This window comes from Seriola aureovittata, chromosome 10 (assembly GCF_021018895.1).
Source record: "Seriola aureovittata isolate HTS-2021-v1 ecotype China chromosome 10, ASM2101889v1, whole genome shotgun sequence".
Lineage (NCBI taxonomy): Eukaryota > Metazoa > Chordata > Actinopteri > Carangiformes > Carangidae > Seriola > Seriola aureovittata.
The window spans coordinates 4,250,749-4,272,551 of record NC_079373.1 but is presented as its reverse complement, the minus strand read 5'-3'; the positions used below and the strand labels follow the sequence as shown (position 1 = coordinate 4,272,551).

Below are 21,803 nucleotides of genomic sequence, written 5' to 3'. Positions count from 1 at the left end.
CCACTGGATTTAAGGCATTCATATTGAGCCAATTGTACAAAATCTGCTCAATGTGTGAAGGTGATGTCTTACCTTAGTGAGACATCATCTTCACCGGGCTACTTGTGTTTGGAGCTTCTTGAAAATAATCTTCCCCTTCTGATGATGGCGTCCTTGAGTCTGAGATCAACTGCATCTGAAGTGCAGTTCTTCAGTAGACTAACAGTGGAGTCAGGGGTCCGCACTTCTTTGTGTGCATCTTGAAACTATAAGAAGTCTTACATCACATTTAATCTCTTGTCCAAAGGAATCTGACTTTCAAGTTTGGCCAAATTATTTCATACTAATTTGAATTTTTTCTTTCTAAAGTAAAATCCAATGTATCAAGTTCTGAAAGCACTTTCAAAGGAAGAGGACATTTCAATAATATTTGGCCCTCTGAATTAAAAAGAGTGACACGGAGAGAAACTTTTCTGAGTCAGAAGCAAAAGATGTGACACATAAAATATTAAAGTCTCAGGAGAGTCACAGAGAAGTGTCCTCTTGCATTAGACTACAAGTCCTCAGATCCTTTTCTTACACAAAATGTCTGATTTATGGTTTAGGACAGCGAAGATGACATGAAAATGACTCTGTACCGCAGCTTACTCTTCTTAAAGGAGCTAAGTTTTGCTATTGCTACATAGCCAACGACTGAAAAAATGACGACTCCCTACCTTTGAAGCAGACGTGAAGACCTTTTGTCTATCAATTCCTCAATTATTTATGTTCCTATAAAGAATTTTTCATAAAAGGTTGTGAATATTGTTGTGTGAGGATTACAGACAGTCGGGCGACTTCCTCTTCTTCATTTTTTCCAACATAAAAACGTTTTTTAAGTTCCGGCTAGGGGCGTTTTGGTATGTTTGTCTTTGTTAGTTTACTGCCTGGTTATGAACTCCTAACCAGTGAATGACCATCTGTTGACCAAAACAAGCGCAACACAGCTCCAGCCTGTCCCTAGAAAATTGGGTCAACTGGCCACCCTAACCAAAAGCTTTCTCCAGCAGTGGAAAGCAACACTGAAGTTAGAATGCTAACCAGCTAGCCCGAGCCTGTCTTGTCACTTTCTGATCTCTAACTGTAGCCTCCAATCTGCCCTGAAGATGTAGCGCTGCTCAGGGGGCGTATTATAACTTAATGTCTTGTAAATGCAACGATGGCTGAAGCTCTTGTCATAATCACCACCATTCCGCTCCTGGCAAGAAACCACATTCAGTTGCAGAGAAAACTTATACAAACAAATAACCCCTTTAAGGAACGATGAATTGTATTTATGATGTACAATTCCCATAATAAAAGTGTTAGTGCTGATATTCTGATACCTGCCAGATTGACCTTTTCAATTAGAATTATTAGAGATAAAACTTGGTTGGTTGGTGGGTTTTTCATCATTTAATCACTACCTTGAAACTTTGCTCACATTGGCAGTTTGTGAAAACAATCAGGATGGCAACAACACACATACAGAAGACAGAGAGTGAAAGTTCAAGAGCTTAGAAACTGAGAAAAGCTGAAAAACTCAGAGCTACAATACTCGGTCTCATGGTCATGGTCGAACCAAAATAATATCAAAGGAACCTGTGTTTTTAGGCCGTCTGTTTAGTTCTCCTCTGTGTCTATACATATTTCATTGGGTCTCAACAAAGCGAGGCAGGAGCATATTCTATCACAAAGGCCTCTGAACACAGTCCCACATGTATGCTGGACAACACACACATGCACGCACACACACACACACACACACACAAAGCAGCTCAATTGTCTCAACACTGGGTGAGGGTGTAACAAGTCCAGGCAGCATAAGTGCCCTTAGGTGAAAAAGAAGCTACAGAGAGAGCAAGAAGGCCCTCAATTGTCTCTCCAAGGAGAGGAAGGCTTATGGAGAAAAAAAAACCTGAGAGTGTTTTCATCAAAGAGATGACAATACAAAGGACAAGTTTTGCAGATAAGCCCTCACATATTTCTTTGCTATCACTAGCTGCATCGAGTCTCAATCACTTGTGAGCTAAAACTTGGACTTGCACTTGGGATTGTGAATCGCTTTCAAAGCTATTGTGAATGAATGAATGAATTCTCACTTTGAAAAGCTGATGACAAGTTTTCTTTCTAATGCACATAGCTACATTCTGCACTGGTATTCCTCCCAATGAGAGTCAGTGTTTTTGAAAAGTTGGAGGCTTAAATAGCAAATGCCCTCCGCCACTTCTTTTAGAGGACCTGGTGGTTCATGGAGGAGCATCAGGTAGACCTTTGGGCCCACCTTTCTCCTAGCCTCTTTCTCTCTCTGTGAGCTTCATTCAAAGGCTTTTCTCCTCCCTGTTCCTGCATATGTGACAAGACAGATGTGAGTGAGAGTCGTTCCTCTGAGATAGCCCGAGGTCAGCTGAGCCTTCTGGGGGACTTTAGCTGCATGGACCCCGACCCTGTTGGGCTGATGTACCAGTGGTGTAGCACCACAACACGTGACCTCAGTAAAGATGCACAGAAGCTGAACTGCAGACTGTCTTGCAGTGGAGCTACACTGTCTATATACTTCAAATTTCTCAGGGTATTGAAAATATTAGGCGTGAATGACACCTTAAACCTGTAATTACTATTTGTTTTTGGCCACTTGGGGTCAACAGAAACAAGTTGTGTACACAATATTGACATCTTTTAAGTTGATATGTTAGATTTGCTTACTTACACATCTAACACTTATGAAACAATATTGTAATATATTTGGAGTTGTGTAGTATCTGGAGTGAAGTATCTGGCTCTTTAGCAGCTAAATGCTCCACTATGTTCCACAGCTAGTTGCTAACTGTGTGTGTCTGCAGTTAAGTGCTGAAAATGACTCTATGAGAGCGGTGAGACTGAACCAAAACGTTCAAGTAAATTACTATAAATCTCCATAAAGCTGAAGAGGGCTGCAGATTTAGGTGATCATATTCTTTATGTCCATCACTGCAAGTGAGCCAACTCACATTGTTCTCTTTTCACAAAATATTGATTATAGCCTCTTTAAGATTTTAATATACATTAAACATAGGACATTTCAATGGATATTTACCAGTCACCTAAATTATAAAATGATTTCCAATTATGTGAAACTAAAATTATCATAGGGGCACAATTTTTTGGACATTTGCACATAATGTCCAAAAAGATAATTGGTAACTTTGATCAGTGACTAGCTACAAACAAGTCTGCTTGCCTGTCGTTGAGTCAGCTTCCACCATTCGAGAAAAGCTATGATATTACTTACATTATTACACACATGTGCAGATGTGTGTGGAAACTCGTCAGTTCAAAGGAACAATCCTAATACTTGCTCAGCCAGGAAGGAGTGCAGAAAGGGGAAGATGACCAGGCAGAGTGCAGCAATATGCAGGAGAGAGACTTTCAGCATGTAATGTTGACTATCAGTCTTAAACAAATGCCTGACAGTGCTTAATGCAGTATAAAGTGTTGTACAAATGCTCCCATTTAGAAAGCAAAATGCAGATGTTGTCATAATCCCTTAGTCACCATTTGTTGTTGTTCTGGAAGAAATGCCAATTTAAATAACAGCGGTTACAAGGTAGAGCCTGAAGTATTTCTTCTCCTCTTCTTCTTCTGTCTTAATTTATGTACTTAATTTGTTTTGTCAGTATGTACGTTCTTGACTATGTTAACTATGTGTTCTTGTAGCTTTACCATGTGTTGTTGTGTACTGCATTTTTTTATGAAAGACTGAAGCATACAATTGTGAACATTTAACACATATAGCAGTAAGTCATTCTAATCAAACACACTGAACAATAGATTGATGATTGCCTTTATTCCATGCATGGCATACAATAATGGTAATTCTCTTTAAATAAAAAGCATTTTTATTTTCAAAGTCAAGACCATTTGAAAAGATTAATTTTCCAGTAGCAAATATACGTAATATGTGAGATTAATGGCAAATTCAGTTTAACATGCCATACAATGCTCTTTAAGAAACAATATATTGTACACCAGGAAAAACAGATCGGAAACCAAATAAAGTGTCTGCTGATTGAAAACATTTTTTAAAAGGTCATATTTTTAACAGACAAACAAAAAAAGAACCGAGGACAAATTTACCAGAAATACCTATTGGTTCTTCAATGCTAAATACTTCAGATGTTAATTTTTGTCAAAGGCATTTTTCTGTGTTATCCTCTATCTTGAGACAAGAACAAAAACATTGCACAGTGGTAACATATAAAGTGTTTCATTCAGAACAGGTTATACTTTCATTTTAAAAAGTAGCACCTACTCATACAAAATAATTACTGATATAATTACTGATGTGAAATTCTCAGTTGAATAAAATGAACTAATGACCTTTTTCTCCTCACACCATAGACATTCATTGCACTAGGCAGCACATTTACATAAAATTACATATATGTATATTTACATATAAATGTCTTCTGCATCCATTCAAACTGACACGATGCAGTTTCACTCTGTTTATCAAATTCAGAGTGTCCAAACATGAAGTGACAAACAAAGCTTCAGTCAGAATGATTTGCAGAGAAACTGCGCTTTGGTCCTCTCTGCATCATGAAACAGTATATGAATATGATCTCGTACATGAGTTCAGCTCTCCGCTCTCAGTGTTTAGTGTGCAGGCTGTCATACAAAGCTCTCCTCCATGTTGGAGCACAGCAGGAAAGAGTCGACCAGACGTGGTTTGATGAGCTGCTGGTGGTCGGCTGCCTCGATGCTGTCTGGACACCCTGCTGCAAGCCTCCTCAAGGCAGCCTGGAGACACACACACACGCAGACACAGACACAGACACAGACACACACACACACACACACACACACACACACACACACACACACACACACACACAGATCAGTACACCCTTGTGTAAAGACAAAAAACATAGACATATGCGTTTTCACATATCAAGATCATGCTGCAGTGCTGTATGCAAACGTGTATTTGAATCATGTAAATATCGATGCAATCATCCATTAAGACAATTACAGAGTAAGAACTGTATCAGTACAAGTTTAATATAGTTAAATAATTTTAAAAAAAAACCCTTATGGTAGCAGCGAGGAACAAACAAATAAACAAGAGCGCATGAGTCGTTATGTGTGACGTCTCAAACCCATTCAGCCAGGAGAGGCTCCAACATTTACATTTAAGATTACAAATGATCTGTGAAAGCTCAGCGTCCTTTGAAGATAAAAATTCAACACCTACAAATGCACTACTTAACCCTTGGCTAAAAGGATAAAATAGAATCACGTTAATTTGAATAGACTGACAAGTGCAGTTACAGTGAAGAAGAGGGCATTTCTCAGCGCGGCGAGGCAGCCCAATTAAGCTCCTGACCATTATGCACTTCAAATCCCCTCATCGGCCTTAAGATCTGGTTTTAATCATTATGATCAGATTGAGAGAAGGATAAAGTACGAGCAGGGATATTATTCATGATATGTACATATTTAAACGTACAACATTTGAGATGATGTGAATCGGTCAGCTATCTCAACATGCCTTAAAGATACAGAGGTTGTGATATATTTTCAATTTTCAAATGTTGCCCTGTGGATGTAATTAAATTGGACAGCCATTTGCTGCACTGATGTTATACATGCAGACCTGTGGTATAATGCTCACGGTTTGTTCTATTGAAGTCCTATATATCCAGTGGAGCTGAAAATGTAAAATAATTTAGGGGTGTGACTGAAATAGACAGTTTGAATGTTTAAATTTCATATTTCTATTCAGGACATTGTGCACACACCAACATATATAGACATATATAGACACTTAACACCCACCAGGCAAGCAACCAGCACTGAGTCGCTGTTATTTCTCTCAGTAGGGGACCGACACAGTTCAATAAGACGAGGAACAGCTAATACAGGAGAGAGAAAAAAATCAGTTACAAGCTTGTCCCATTCTTAGATATTGATATCAAACAGAAATGCAAAGCAGCTGTATTGTGTACAGGAGGCATTCAGAGTAAAAGTACTTCTTATAATCTTAAGAACATTCCCAAAATACCAGGAGCTTTTAATTCTTAACTCATTATTTGCTTTTATATAATTTTCTTTACAAATAATCACCTTGCTTCCAATGACATTAAACAGAAGTAGCATCACCTTTAGAAAAAAATACACTCTTTTCCATCTTTGGCTTTCATAGAGTTTATAATATATGGGTATATGAGAAAGATCAAATGATGAGATTTAATGAAGTATTCATCAAGAGCTGCTTCCCATGAGACGATGAGGTATGCAGGGGAATGGACATATAGAACGTACAGAACATTTGTATATTAAAGAAGACGTTTCTCTGTCCAGTGATTGGGTACAGACCTATGGCCTGGGAAATTATATTGAGACATTTTTTCTCCTTAGAGTAAATAAATATTCAAACCTCAAGAGGACAAAGAAGCAGGGAATTGTTTCCAGTTGGTGATTTTGTTAATTTAGCCTCATGAATTATGAATGGCGTACCTCAAGGCTCCCCTTAAGATCAACTTTTATTGTAATTACAACTTAGAAATCCACTTACATTCTGTTCGGCCAATTTTTTTTGGGATCAGTTTTTCTACAAAACAGTCCCACCAAAATTTCAATGACATATTTTATACTTTCTTTTTGGTTTTTCTTTTTTTTTGTCCATGATATCCATACAACCCGCTAAAGTCCTTATGAAGCCCAAAGCATACTTTAATATAGGTAAGTATATTAAGTCATATTCAAACCTACACAAAGGAAGGCTTAAGATAATATCACTTAAGATAAAATCTAGTGAGTAAACTGTGAGAAAAAGTGGGGAAATATTTTAATTTACTTGTTTGGGAGCCCTCTAGTGGCTGCAGGACCATAAGGAGCGACTCAGTTCATTTATGTGTTGGGTTTGTTATATTGATTTTCCAAATGAATATTTATTATTTGTTGCAGTTTATTTGTATTTTTTTTTTACCACTTTATTTTGTTAGCAATTTATGAATTTTGCTCAACTCTCCTGCATTTTTTAATTGTACCATTAATAAATAAGAAATACTTTAATTGTGTTATATGAAAAAAAAAAAAAAAACTGTGGTACCTTTTAGCTGGATGGCTGTTTGGGCCACGTCAGGGTCCCTGCTCAAACGGGCCAGTGTGACCGCAGCTTTCTGTTGGACACGCTCACAGGCGGCGCCCTCTGATGGACTGGAGGAGGATGGCTTTTCTCCCAGCAGCAGCAGCAGTCGCTCTACTCCTGAAACACAACATACAGTAGAGATTAGCCAAGCAAGAAACCAAAGAATCAAATACGTCAGGAAGGACAGAAAAGGAGCATGTTTAAGACACACAATAAAAAACTATTAACAAACGAAGGCAGTAAACAGACAAGAATTAAGTTAGAGAACAGAAAAACAAAACAATGTAACACAGTCAGAAACATGGGAACCCAACACAATGAAGAGTTCAGTTAGAAACTTTCCAGACTTAAAGTTACACAAGACTCAGACACAACAAAGTGTTCAGGTGAATTAGAAAGGAGCCAGACATTACATACATCACTTTCAGAGGATATAGACTAAAAGTGCATCTAGACAGCAAAGTCATTAGTCCAAAAACACTCTAAAAGCAAAGATGAGATAAAAACAGCTCAGTCAGTCAGGCCTAATTCTTCAAATATGCTCCACAAGGCTCACTGCATCAGTACAATTCAGTTTTAAATTACAGGGACAAAGACTATAACAAACAGACATTGAAATACATTGAGCAGATTATAAAAATGTTGTTTTGTAAATGCTCCTTAAAGCAGAAAAGAACAAATTATAAAATATATTTAGAAATACTGATTGAGACATCAAACAAAAACTTAATGGACGATTACTGATGAATATTACTGATACACTGACACACTGAGCGGCTCTAATACAATGACCCTGACTCATACTGAAAACATATACATCCATCGATGTATTTTACAGTACCTGACCAACACAAGCTCAGAGTCAATGGAAAATGTTATGTGGAGACTTAAATGAGCAACCACTGACAGAAACACATATAAAAGCAGAAAATATGAATAATAAAACTGAAGAATGAAAAAACATGATTTAAAAAAAGAACATTTAAAATGCATATCAATAATCTTTAAAAATATCTGGATATGCTCAATGATTGATTTTATTTGAGCACTTCCAGGCTACTGCACAGATGTTACCTGATGCTGCCATCTTCAGGATTAAAGAGGAATTACAATATTTTTTCTCACTTGTACCTCAACTAATGCACGTCAGTGAGTGGTCCAATTGTTTCTGGTGTATTTTCTTCCATTCAACTGCATTTGTGCCCCCAAAGAAATAACAATGATATGATATATAACTTTCAATTCAAAATTATATGTGAAAAATAAATTACCTTGCTCTTGTAGGACTTCAGAGGCACACTGCTCTAAGACTGAGAGGTTTGCCAAGATTGTCACCACCTGAGATTTAAATAGTAATTAATAAAAAACAAAGATGATGACACATATACACATATGAACCCTGTTTTTGTATAATAACACCTTAATGACATGTGTACCTGGTCTTTGGAGTAGGGTGTGTCGACCCTCTGGCGGTCTTTGCAGGCCTGCAGCAGGATGTGGATGGCATTAAGCTGCAGGAGAATCTCACAGGCCATGCTGTCAAAGAAGGTGATGTTGGCCAAGGCTGCAGATGCAAGAAGGAACACTTCACCGCAGGAGGCGCTCTCACACAACTCTGAGGGAATAAGGCATCACTTGATAAGCACAGTGGTTCCAACATAACATAAATAACACACTTAATGTATTATTTAGTCCAGTTAGAGGTTGTTCTCTCCTGGAGACCAGATCAGAAAGCTTATTTGTTTGCATGTTTTGCAGAGTTTTATAGGGATTTAAAAGAATTCAATAAGGTACTGTAGTGAGGCATATTTCAAAGCAATGACACCAACAGTTGTTTTTTGCAACTTTCTTCTGTGCAGGAGTTGCAAAATTGGGTTTTTATGGAAAAAAAGTAACAAGAAAAAAACGCATACAAGTACAAGCTTAAGGTAATTAATATTATTTTCTGCATAATACAAAAAGGACTTTGTTGTACTCTTTATATAGCCCTTACAAATACCTTTGGTTGCCAATGTATTAGGTACAGTTAGGTCAAATCAATGCAGTCTAATGAAATTAAAATAAATCTTGTCTCCAGGAAGGTTTTTTTGCATTTTGCATTTCTGATGCATTTTGTGGTGCTGTTCAAATGTATTAAGTTACACTGAGAGAGGTTTGCCAAAACTGTCACCGCCTCAGATTCTGTTCTATTACTGTGCCCTCACTGATATAAATAGGTAGGACATAAGAAACACTTCTCAATACAACATAATTTAACAGCACCACAAACTGCAGCATTGAATCAACAACAAAACAGTCTCAGCAAAACCTGAACATTATAACCGTCATAAAGGAGGATTTATTGTAGGGTAGTTGTATTAGACTGAATTATATGTGCCTAATAAACTGGAAACTGAGTGAATATAAAAAAATACCTTCACTGAACCTCTATTATTATTAACTAAAATAAAATAAACCCACACTAACGTTTTATTTTCCCTAGATTTTAATCTCACGGGTAGATATTTATTTGAACCTATTAACACCCTGTTTCTCTTGGTGAGGCCTGTTGTAAGTCCACTCACTTATGAGCGCGGTGACGATATCGTGCATGCTCTCCAGAAAGCTGGCGAGGTGCTGTGTGGACGTGTGGTGAGGCGAAGTGATCTGAGCCACGACGGCCGCTGCCTCTGCCCTGGCTGCTTCCACACTGCTCTCATCAGTCAGGATGTCGGCCAGGCACAGGATCCCATCCACCTACACATTAGACGACATACAACACACATTAAGTACCTTATGATAATTTATTATAACCTATTATACTACAACAATCAACTGTTTTAAATAGACAAGACGGGATATTAAAGGAAAACACCAGGGATACAATTCAAATGAATATAATTCAGTATGTATTATTGGCATAAAGGTCTGAAGCAGTAAGAATAATACAATTCAATAATGAAATGAGAACAAAATAGACTTCATTAAGTCAAATCAAATAAACAGAAAAAGGAAATGGCATAAAAAAATACATGTGACCACAGACTTTCTCTGTTGGTCAGGACTTCCTGTGTCGTCCTTTCTCTATGGTTGGACTGTGGTCACTGAGTCTGTCTCTGCTTTGTGTCTCTGACAGTAAAGAGACACTCTGCCAATTCATATTCACGGTTTAGGGCCAGATAGCAATTAAGTTTGTTTAGAGTTTTGGTTTGATTCGTCCAGCGTTCCAGATAGGCATCTTTTGATGATTTAATAATTTGGTTTACTCTGATTAGTGGTTGGAGAGCGGCGCTGGTCTGAGGTTGAATAGCACTGGGTATTATTTGATCAGAAGGAACTCTTTTAGGGGCTCAGTTCTTGGGTTTGTGGTGCCTGAAATCTCAGTGTGTTTTCAGGGCTCAGTTTGAGAAAAAAAACAAAATATGAGTGCTTTTTATTTAATGTTAATAATCATTCATCATCAGTTGGATTTTAATACAGATGCCTACAAAAGTCTGCATGCAGGGCCTCAGTGGGCCACTACATGCTCACATCAACAGGACATCACCCTGGGCCTGGTGATGCCGGATTTCTTTATGGAGATTTGACTGAAGCTGCACTGACACTGGTGTCCTGAGTGTGTGAGGGCTGTTGAAGCGGGAAGGTGGAGGAGTGCTGGAGGCTGTGTGGACATGGGAGGTTGGAGCAGGAGAAGGCCAGGCGGTTGAATCTGATGGAACTTTGAGTGAGGAAAGTTTTCAGTTTTCAGTCTGCAGAAGTCTATTTCAAAGTCTTAGTTTTGTCTGAGACCCCTGAACCGTCACTGTGCTTGAATTTGGGGTACAGTATCTGTATATACCTGTCGGATGGATTAGTTGCCAGTCATTTTGAAGGTTATTATACTGCTCACGGAGAGCGTTGAATGCCAAGCGTCTGGGTGCTATGTAAAGAAGGTCTGCAGGTCTGTTGTTACTGCTCTGTCACCTTGCCTTTTAAAGTCTGTCTCAGGATGTCTCAGGGTGGTCTCTCTTCTTCTGTATTTCTTCCTCCCTGCTTCACTGGTCATGTCCTCTGGGCAGTCGATCACCAGAGCACGACTCCATCCGTCTGGTTGTAATTGTTTTGGATCCATTTTTCCAACTGAGAGAAGTTACTCCTGTGTTCTCTGCTTTCTGTAGCTAAGCTGTGTCTTTAAGTTTAATTTAAAATAAATCGTGCCATTCAACTTGATCTAAAAGCGTGGGAGTTCATGTTTTGTGGCTTCATCTTCTCTCTGGTTGGTGTGGAGCTGCTCTCAGTTCCTCTTCGTTAGAGTTGGTCAGTGATGGTTCCAGCAATTATTCTGTAATGAATCTGTTTTGTCTCATGCTCCTGTACATTTACTTCATTTAGTTATTTCTAGTCAAGGGCATGACTCTCATTTCACCCTTAGAGGAAACATCTAATCACTGTCACCGCAGAAATAGTGTTCAACAATAAGAGCACTGTGATCTCCGTGGGAAATACACTGTACCTGACCCCTGACTTCAACCTGGAGTTGCATGGTGTATTAGCAGTAACAGTCACTAATGACTCATTTGATTTAAGCTGAACTATAAGTGACTTCAGAGTTCTCAGGCTGTCTGGTGTGTGTGCTACACGTGGAATCAATAAGCAAAAAGTAAGGGGTTGCACTTCTTCACACATTTACGAATATGTAAACTACTCAACAGGACCAAGCACGGAACAGTTCCAGCCATCTGAGTGTGATACACAATGCACCAATAGGAGGAGTTTTACTAACTGCCACTAACTGAATTACCTCGACAAAAAAAGGCTAGCTGGTGATTCATTACGATAACATTCAAAATGCACATACAACTAAATACTAATACAGTGGGAGGTGGTGGTGGTGGTGGTGGTGGGGGGGGGGGGTTAAATCTTGAAAGCAGCAGTGTGGCAGCAAGGATGCAGAGCTCAGCGTTGTTGTAAGTAGACTGATTGTGAACCAAATGTTTATATGGAGCACCGATGTCCATTGTTATAGACATACATGATTGGAGGGTGTATTGGACATGTGACTATAGCTGACATCAGTGCCTGCCTGACCTATCGTGAGCCTCCGTTTAAGGTGGTAAATGTCTGTAGTAAAACAACTGGTTCACAGGACAATCTGCAGGATCTTTACAAATAACTCAATCCATCCTGTCAGATTGTTCCTTTACATCAGCAGACTTAGTTTCTGCCATCTGGTTCCCTCCTCTGATTCAAACACTCTTTTATACTCTCTGCCGTCTCCCTCCTGAATTTGAGGAGGAAAAGGTAGATGTTGTTTTAACCTGATGTCTACTAATGTACTGTTTCTGGTTTGTTTTTTATTAACTCGTTGTCCTTTAGCGTTTGGTCTTGGTGTTGCATTTATGTGCCCTGTGTTTTTAAGTTTGTATGTGTGCTAAAGTCCCCACTGGGGACAAATAAAGTGATTGACTAAAGTCTAAAGTTTTCCATACTGGGAAATTGAATGGAAACCAGTGGCTGCCAGGACAGTTGTAAATCAATCTAGAAATACTTAAAACTTTAATGTGAGTTGTTTTCAGTGTAGCTCAAAGACGACCTTTGTAGACTCAGGGTGAACTCATGCCACCATAGAGCCAGTGTTGCCAACTGGTGCTTGCCGAGGTTTAATACCAATAAGGGTGTCTGTTCCTTTAGGTTCTATGGTGCCAGGAATAAGTAACAAGTTTGCTTTGCACATTAGAATAATAAGTAAGCAACACACTTGGTTGATTGGAAATTTGGAGGAATAAACTTACATAATCCTATCTAAAAACATACTGTATATGTACTTTTATAATCTATTTTAAGGTTTTGGAGTTTTTTCAAGTTGATATACAGTAGGTATTTACTGTGCTGGTTTGTTGGTCTGAATATCTGCACATGTTTTTAATCTACATTTAAGGCCTTTCTAAAACATTTTAAGGATCCACAGAAACCCTGGCTGTTGCCAAAACCCTCTGATGTCACACTGACTCCTGCAGCTTTACTCTCTTTACATCAGTGGACCACAATGGAAACAAGTTTTGGACTTTACTCTGTTGTCCTTGATATTTTTGTAGTTGTGCGTGATTTTGGAAATCCTCCTCTGAAGACAAGTTCACGCAGGGGCATGAGGTCATAGTGATCTCCTCTGTGTGGTTGTGTTTACTTGTGTGTATGATTTGGTATGAGAGTATGGAGGCTTCAGAAAATTATGTAGATGTAGAACCAATCTTTATCCACTGGAGGGCAGTGTTGCACAGTTCATATAAAGTTTAACACAGCTGCTGCTTGTTCTGCATCATATGCCAGTCCTGCATGTGTGCAAGTGCTGAAAATCAGCACACACTCTGGGATTATTCCACAGTATCAATTAAAATTCATAGTCAGGAGAAAATGCATTACCTGATAGATCAGAAACATTGCTTTCTTTATTACAGTCCCTGTTCAATTTTAGTCAATATTCATTCATATATTCATTTATGAAAGAGCACACTGATGTTTCTGATGCTCCGTCACCATCAACCAACTCTCCTGGAAACTAAAGTTTAGAGACGAGCATCCAGAGTGAGGCAGAGCGTCACTCTCAGCCAGCCACACCTGTCAGTCCTATCTGCTGACGAGCATCCGCACACCAAGCTTCACAGGGCATTTCCCTATTTTTGTCTCTGTGGATGTCTGTAGCAGAGTGCCAGCACGACCCACTGACGTGGAACAGTCCACTCTCCACCCCCTCCCCATTCATGTACCGTCCCCCCTCTGTTTCCCCCACTATCCCCCACCTGCACCTCCTCCTCCTCCTCCCAAAAATAGAACGTTCCCCGACTCCTCAGTTACCCTACAGTGGATGTATCTCACTCAGTTCAATCTCTGCGCCAACGCCAAACAGCTTCTCTGCACTTTTAAGAGTCGATGCCACTGTCGCTGTTATTTTCCTCTACTTTTTGCTTGTGATCAAGGAAATAAATTGAATTGTGGTTCTCTGTTACAGGAACAAAAGAGCAGAATGTTAAACCTGGAATCCCAATGAAAATGTGAAACTTTTCCTTTCAACTTACACGACATGAATACTTAGCAGAGAGGGGGTAATCATGCATTATTAAAGGGAAAATAACAAAAGAAATCCCAAATACTCTAATATACTCTATATCAGTGGTTCCCAAGCTTATCTAAAATATCTGGAATCTAAGAAAATCTAAAATGCTGGCGGCCCACATCTGACTCTGTAACACCGTGGAGGCTGAATAATTCCTTCTCTGAACACTTTTTATTTTAATGATAACGATCAAACATTCAGGACTCAACTGAAAGCAAGGTAAACATGTAAACTCAATTTTTCTTTTTTGTTTGACAGAGGAGAGATCACTCGTCGATTCACCATCTGTCTCTTGACTCTCCTTTAATTCTTCCTGTTGCAAACAAGATTTGATTAGCAAAAAAAATTTTCAGACTAGCAAAAAACTATATGATGTAGTCCAGCGGCAAAGTTGTCTGGTCAGCGACCAGTTCCTGCCATTAGTTTATCACAGTGCTAGGCGTTACACAAAATTTTTTTAAAAATGTTTTTAAAAAGCATTTTGTTTTAAAACATTTAAAAATATTATTGACATATTTATATATATTCTATAATTACATCTTCACCAAAATTTTTCTGTTTTGAAAATGTTGTCGGCCCACTTGCAACCTTTGCGGCCCACCAGTGGGCCCCGCAGGTTGGGAACCACTGCTCTATTCTGAAATATGGCACCCTGAAGTGATAGGAGGGCGACACACACACCAGTGTGTAGCATCACAAATTTACATTCATCAGGACACGAAGCATCGACATACATAGACGCTTCAAAAGTGCATTCACTTCACGTATTGGCCACATCCAGGCTCAGTCAGTGTGACTCTTCTGTTGTGTGCTACATCATATGATTTAGAGCTACACAAAATATGTGTGTGTGTGTGTTGCACTTGAGGGCGATTATGTTGTATAATTTAGATCTATTTTGTAGAACTGTGAGCTAAAACTGATCTTTTTACACACACACACACACACACACACACACACTACTCGTGACTTACCCATCAATATTCATTCTACACCCCTAAATCTTATTTCATAAACACTTTGTCATGTTTTATGGTTTCCTAGCCACAATATCTGCTGTCACTTTCTGTTCATTATGTTTTTTCACCGATAAAATAAATGAATAAATAAAATAAAGTTGATCTTTTTAGTGTATCCCACTTGATGTGAAAGTTCTTTTTCTTTGTCCATCTCACTCACAATCAATACTTTTCCTATTCACCATGTTATGATTACACAGTGTTCCTGTTGGGAGCAAAACTAAGAGGTGTACTGTATATTCACCAATGAGCAGTGCTGGTGCACACCGGCCCCTTTTTCTCAATCACCCCTCAACAGTGACAGTTGTGTTTCTCAAGCCTGAGCGGTCGCCGGTGAGCGGTTGGTAGCATAGACTTGCCTGACAGCCTCTCTCCCGGGACGAAGCTGCTAATCTGGGGCGGACTTTGGTTCCCGTTAAAAAGTTTTCACACTCGGATGATTCATGCTGTCCCAGCTGCTCTATATGTGAACGCAGACACCATTGTGGCATCATTATTCGCCGGAATCAGGTTATATTTGTCTTTCTGTAAACGCTCGCTTGACACAGGTGCGTCTGTTGTTTATTGTGGTTGAATTCTCGATAGGGAAAAAACAGGGACAAACACAGAAGGCTGTATCATTAGTTTTCTCTCTCTGTTTCACCTTTTTTTTTTTTCTTTACACATAGACACAAACACTGAGAGAAGTCACTCAGGTCTAAATGTTTGACCTGTCAGCTCATCGGTCAGGAGGTCCCATTTAATAATCTCATTTCTGTGTACCTCAGAGACTCACTGTAAATCATGACTCATCTTCTTGTGTATGTGCTGTATAACTCTGGCATCAGAAAAAAAAACACATACTTAACCTTACACAGTGTGGTGCTTATTTCCTCACCGCCTCCTGTCCTAAAATTATACAGCTAGAGAGTTTAATGGCGGCTCACCAACTCTGAGGTGACTGAACTTAGTGAACTCATTCATGAAAATTTCATCAAATAAATAGAAAGCTGGAAAACTCAACTACTGCAGTCAAAAGTTTCTCCAAAATAGTAGTGTAGTATTAAATCCATGGAGCCTGTGTGAGTCAGTGTTTGCCTCCAAAACAATATGAAGGAGCGACATGTAACATTAATTATTCATTATGAGACAAACACAAAAACAGTGTTGCTGTTAAGTTTGGCCCTGTCAGTTCCTACACTACATTTTACAATCAAGTCTGCCTGAAGTACCTGCAACATGTGAGTCCTCTCCAGTAAGGCTTCAGTTATGCTCACTGCAGCAGCTCATCATCTACGTATTTCGCCCATGCGCACTATGAATCAAATCAAAATGGCGGCATCCTTGCAAGAAAAATTACAACACATTTGGTTGTCTTTGTATTATTCTAAAGATGAATTGAGGGGAGGGTGGCGGCCGACCTAGTCATACAGGTTCTCTTAAAGGGGCTATTTGTAAGTTTTCTCGTGGTTTCTTCCAAGGAACAGGTGGCTTCGGCCATCGTTGTCTTTATAAAACTAGAGGCTATATTAGCTCTCTAAGCAGCACTACTTCTTCATGGCAGATTGGAGGCTACAGTGAGTTGCTATCGGAAAATGACAAGACAGGTCGGGGCTAGCTTGTTAGCATGCTAGCTTCAGTAGAAGAAAAGCCGTGATAGAAACAAGAGGTAACAACAGCTCTTGGTGAGTAAAGGAAAGAAGTTTGATGATGAACTTGCAACATTTCTTCTATACTGGTAAGTAAACAGCTGCTAATGCTAACACTGGCTATATAGCAATAGCAATACTTACAAATGGCTCCTTAAAAACTTGGCGTCCATGTTTGTTTACAGTTGGTACCCTTGTAGTGTAGTGGTCGCACGAACACAGCATATTGGTGACAAAAATGACAACCCTTGCATGCTCAAAGATGTGGAAAGATAACACTGACTTAAAGGTTAAATGACCAAAAAAAATTGGTTTTAAGGAATCATGATTTTGGTAAATACTATTCTCAGCTGCACTGGCAAAAGATAATGATATATTTATATTATTATATATTATATTACTATAACTGGTACTTTATACCAAATATAAGGTACCAGGTACTTTAATCTCAAACCAATGTACAGATATTTTATAGTATATTTAAAAGATGTCCTAATACAAAGACGACATTATTTTATTTCCCCGTGAAGAAACAAATACTTTTTTCTGTTAAATCTTTCATTCAACTGCTGATCCTCAAATTCACACACTATGTCTGCGCAGCCAAGCCTCCTCCTGCTGCCGTTGTTGGCGCAAGTTCACCTGTGAAAACAAACTACAGCCTCCCAGTCAAAACATGGAGAGTGGGAGCTTGGCCGAAAGTGTACTAGGCAGGATATACTGTGCTGCTGCTGGGAAGAGGAGCAACTGGCTGTCTGAGCTACAACTTTCAGCTGATCAGTGTAAACATAATCTGTCTGGACTGGAGGTAGCCAAGGTATTTTACTGGAAGTACTGTACTTACTTAGTTTTGATTAATGTCCTCTCCTTCTCCTTCTCTCTCTCTCTCTCTCTCTCTCTCTCTCTGTCTCATACACATCCACATACCCATTTTTCTATTACAAGAAAATCTGGATTAGTGCTCTTGTACAATTTTCTTCCGCATCTTAATGTTTTCTTTTTGTTTTTTCACATCTGGCCATGAGTTATAGATGAATATTTGCCTTTAAGGCCAACTGCTGCTCATTTAAGAACAATGAAACTTCGTATATGTCCCTGATAAATACTCAGTTGTATTAAATGAATTACCCAATCAGCTATTATTATCACGGTCCGAAACCCAAACCAAGTTTTTGATTAACTTTAGAATTGAGCTAATGTTAGGATCTAAATTAAGGCCCAGGTTAGAGTTAGATTTAGGTTTGGTTAGATTAGATTTCGGTTGTGATGGATGAGGGTAGGGTTAGTGAATTGCTGTACACCAATAAGAATAGAATATATATACAGATGAGTGACAAATTAAAGTAAAAACCAACATAAAGTGTCTTAGTAAGGTGTTGGGCCACCACGTGTTTCCATAACGGCTTCAGTGCTCCTCGTCATTGATTCTCCAAGTCTATGAACTCTACTGGAGGATGACCACCATTCTTCCGAAACATATTCCCTCATTTGGTGTTTTAATAATGGTGGTGGAGAGTGCTGTTTAACACGTCAGTCCATAATCTCCCATAGGTGTAACTGTTTTGAGATCTGGTGACTGTGAAGGCCACAGCAAATGATTCACATCATTGTCGTACTCATCAAACCATTCAGTGACCCCTCATGCCCTGTGGACGGGAGCATTGTCATCCTGTCTCTCCACTTATTTTTCAGGGTTTTCTTTAAATTTGCCAATCCATCTGTAGTTGTGTGTGTGTAATATATTTACCTTGTCCAGTTGGTTGATGCCCTCCTCCACACAGCAGATAGAGGCCACTGTTCTCAGAGCGTGAGCGTAGAGGTCTTTAAAGCGGTCCTGCCTGCAGATCTTAAACAGGGCCACCACAGCTCCTTCCTGTGGAAGAAGGAAATATAATAAGAACTACACAACACTACAGTGCTTCGTAAATCTGCACTGGGGCTAAATTGTGACAAGTAGAGTCCCTGCAACAGTAAAAATATATTCATCAGCATCAGTAACAGGTGTCTTTGAACAGGTCTAACTGCTGAATCTTTGGTTGACCACTGGTTTGATTCAACAGTAAAATGACAAGAGAAGCGTTTTTCCATGAGAAATTTACATTGCACAAAATGAATATGAACATGAACATGGATATGTTACAATACAGTGAGTCTGTGTGAATGCAGGGACCGTGTGCATAATGGAGACTGGATATTTGTACAAGACCAAGTCTCTTAGTTGGGGAACCATAAATAACTGTAACAGACTTGAAGTGGCCTCACACCACTTGTTTATTATTATTTTGGTATTTCATTTATTGATTAACTGATAAATAAAGACTTACTCTTACTGTTTAATAAATATGTATCCTTATTTACCTAGTGAAAATTGAGAAAGTAACCCCTAACACAGTATAAAGCCATATTATATATGAACATGAACATGTGTATTTGTCCCTGGTCTGGCACATGGTAAAAACTATTTTTAAAAAAACTGCAGCATCAGAGCTGTGATAAAGAGCAGGGTTCAGTTGCATTTCTCAGGCTATAGCTGAGTGTGTGTTAATCCTGTACCTGCTGTTTAACAGTCACACTGCAGCGTTTAAACAGTGGGTTGAGGTCATATCGCTTTTGTTGCTCTGCTTTCCTCCATCAGCATTGTAGCCATGACTAATTTGTGGCTGCTGCCTCAGCTTGATACAACCTGGCAACACCCTGAACAGGTCGTATGTCAGTGAAACCTTTACCAGGTACTGTGGATATACAGTAAGTTATAATAGTTTTCGATTTTTTATTAGTTTTTATTTTTATTTAGTTTTGACTTGTTTTCAATTTCAGTTTACTTTTAAATAGGTTTTAAAGAAGCTTTGCTAGTTTAGTTTTTATTTTTTGAAAATGCTTGGTTTTAGTTTAGTTTCAGTGTTTTCGTTTTTTTTGTATTATAGATACAAAGATACAAAAGGTCAGAAAAGGGACTGTGTAATAAAAACTCAACAAAACATCATATCATTTAAAAAATATATTCACTTAGGACAGATAAGAAAAACCATCCACAAATCTCTATATCTCTATAATTTAGTTACTTTTGTAAACACACAATACTGTTTCAGTTAAGCTTTGTTATTTTTATTTCAGTTAATGAAAATGTTTTTTCACTTCTAGTTTTCGTTATTTAGTTTTATTTAATGATAATAACCTTGTGAGGTACAGTACATCACATTCTCATATGCAGATGTTCATTTGTCAACTGGACACTGTTTGGTTCAGTTCATTCTCTCCACATTGTCCAGCAGCACAGGTTAAAGCAGAACAAAAAGCGGGTTAGGTCGGTAAAACAACTTTCAACGAGACTTTCACAGGCCTGACATTATACACCAAATTATGCACCACACATCATAATCAGCTCTTGTCTTGAAGCACACATGATTGTGCAAAATGACCGATCAAATTGCTCCTTGCTCAGACTGTGCTGTGAGATCCATCAGGTCCTACAGACCTAAGCCAATAGCAGCACGCTGGTTTTAAAGAGTCCAGGAGACCTGAGATGACCGATGGATTTGGGAGGCTTCACTCAGCGAGCCTGCCAACCACAGAGCCTATCAAATGGCTCACACAATTTATCATGTCGGACAAAAACAGCCAAAATATACATATTTCATGAACGGAAAACACTGAGCAAAAATAGAGATGATTTGCCAGCTATAATAGCTGAGCATTTTCTGTTAGGTTGTGCTGGTGTAAACAAACAAAAATAGCTCCTGTATTGGCTCCATGTCTACACTACAGCACCCTTCTGACAAAAAACACTTGCAGGTATTGAATTCTATTCACCGTGCAGATAGACAGAATTACACGGAGGAAGACGAAGCCGGTAACTACCACCATTATCCTAATAAGGCCATTATACTGGGCTGGCATGTCTCATATGCTGCGAAGGCCATGCTGCTGGGGCTTGGAGTGGTTAATCATCCTGCCCTCTAACCTGACCGCTCCTCCCTGCTCGCTGCCTACACAATATTGGTCCGCCATCCCTGGAGGAGCTGCCAACACCGTCAGACAGTTTTCAGTAAACCTTTTGAAACTCCAGAGAGCCTCGCAGGCGGATTCAAGCTGTGTTCGGGTAGTGATGAAGAGGCTGTTGATCTGACTGTTTTTATGTGACGCAAATGTTGCTTAGCTTTAAAAAAAAAAAAAAAAAAAAAAACTAAGAGAGAGTCTGTGGAGAATCTCAGAATGGGCTAATGCATTTTTGAGCTTTGGTTTAAAAGAAAAATTTAGACAAAAAATAAAATAAAATAAAATAAAGTTTTATTGGCTAAAAACTGCTCCTGGATATCAAACAATTTATGACAATGAGAGCTTTACATCTATACAGATGTATAATCTCTGCTAAAGGAGCAATTATAAGTTTTGCTATCGCTATATAGCCAACATTAGCATTAACAGGTGTTTATTTACCAGTCTAGAACAAACATTGTGAGTTCAGCATCAAACTTAATTCCTTTACTAACGAAGAGGTGTCCCCAGTGGTTGAAAGCAACCCTCTGGTTTTGCTTTGATTTCCATCACTGTTTTTCTTCGACCGAAGTTAGCATGCTAACGAGCTAGCCTGTCTTGTCACTTTCTGATACCTAGTCACTGCAGAGTCATCTTCAGTGCTCCGACGAAGACGTAGCTCTGCTCAAAGGACATACAGCATTATAACTTCTTGTATTGTAAATGCAGCAATGGCTGAAGCTCTTGGCAAGACTGGCAGTAAATGGCTGTTAAAGCTAACGTTGGATATGTAGCAAAACTTACAAATAGCTCCCTTAAAGATTCCACATTGTGACATTGATACTGACAGTGTATATCTCTACACACCTGAATGTGAGAGGTGCATCAGATTGTGGCAGAACTTGAATAAAGTGGAAAACTCCTTTATAGTTTTGTCTCTTTCAAGCTTTTGACAGTGTGATGTTTTATGGATTTTAGTC

The 21,803-nt window shown here is 38.9% G+C and overlaps 1 protein-coding gene across 3 annotated transcripts in view; it reads right to left on the bottom strand.

Annotated features, from left to right (window-relative positions):
- Positions 1-3,806: 3,806 nt before the first annotated feature.
- The window catches only part of LOC130176960 (protein inscuteable homolog), a 60,085-nt gene continuing 42,088 nt past the window's right edge, over positions 3,807-21,803 (bottom strand). For all 3 annotated transcript variants that reach the window (XM_056388417.1, XM_056388416.1, XM_056388418.1), the window contains exons 7-13: positions 18,596-18,721; positions 9,697-9,868; positions 8,569-8,747; positions 8,404-8,470; positions 7,094-7,249; positions 5,818-5,894; positions 3,807-4,779 (exon numbers count right to left, since the gene is read on the bottom strand). In XM_056388417.1, coding sequence (XP_056244392.1) covers positions 4,651-4,779; positions 5,818-5,894; positions 7,094-7,249; positions 8,404-8,470; positions 8,569-8,747; positions 9,697-9,868; positions 18,596-18,721 — 906 coding nt within the window. In that variant the 3' untranslated portion in view covers positions 3,807-4,650. The remainder of the gene's footprint in view (positions 4,780-5,817; positions 5,895-7,093; positions 7,250-8,403; positions 8,471-8,568; positions 8,748-9,696; positions 9,869-18,595; positions 18,722-21,803) is intronic.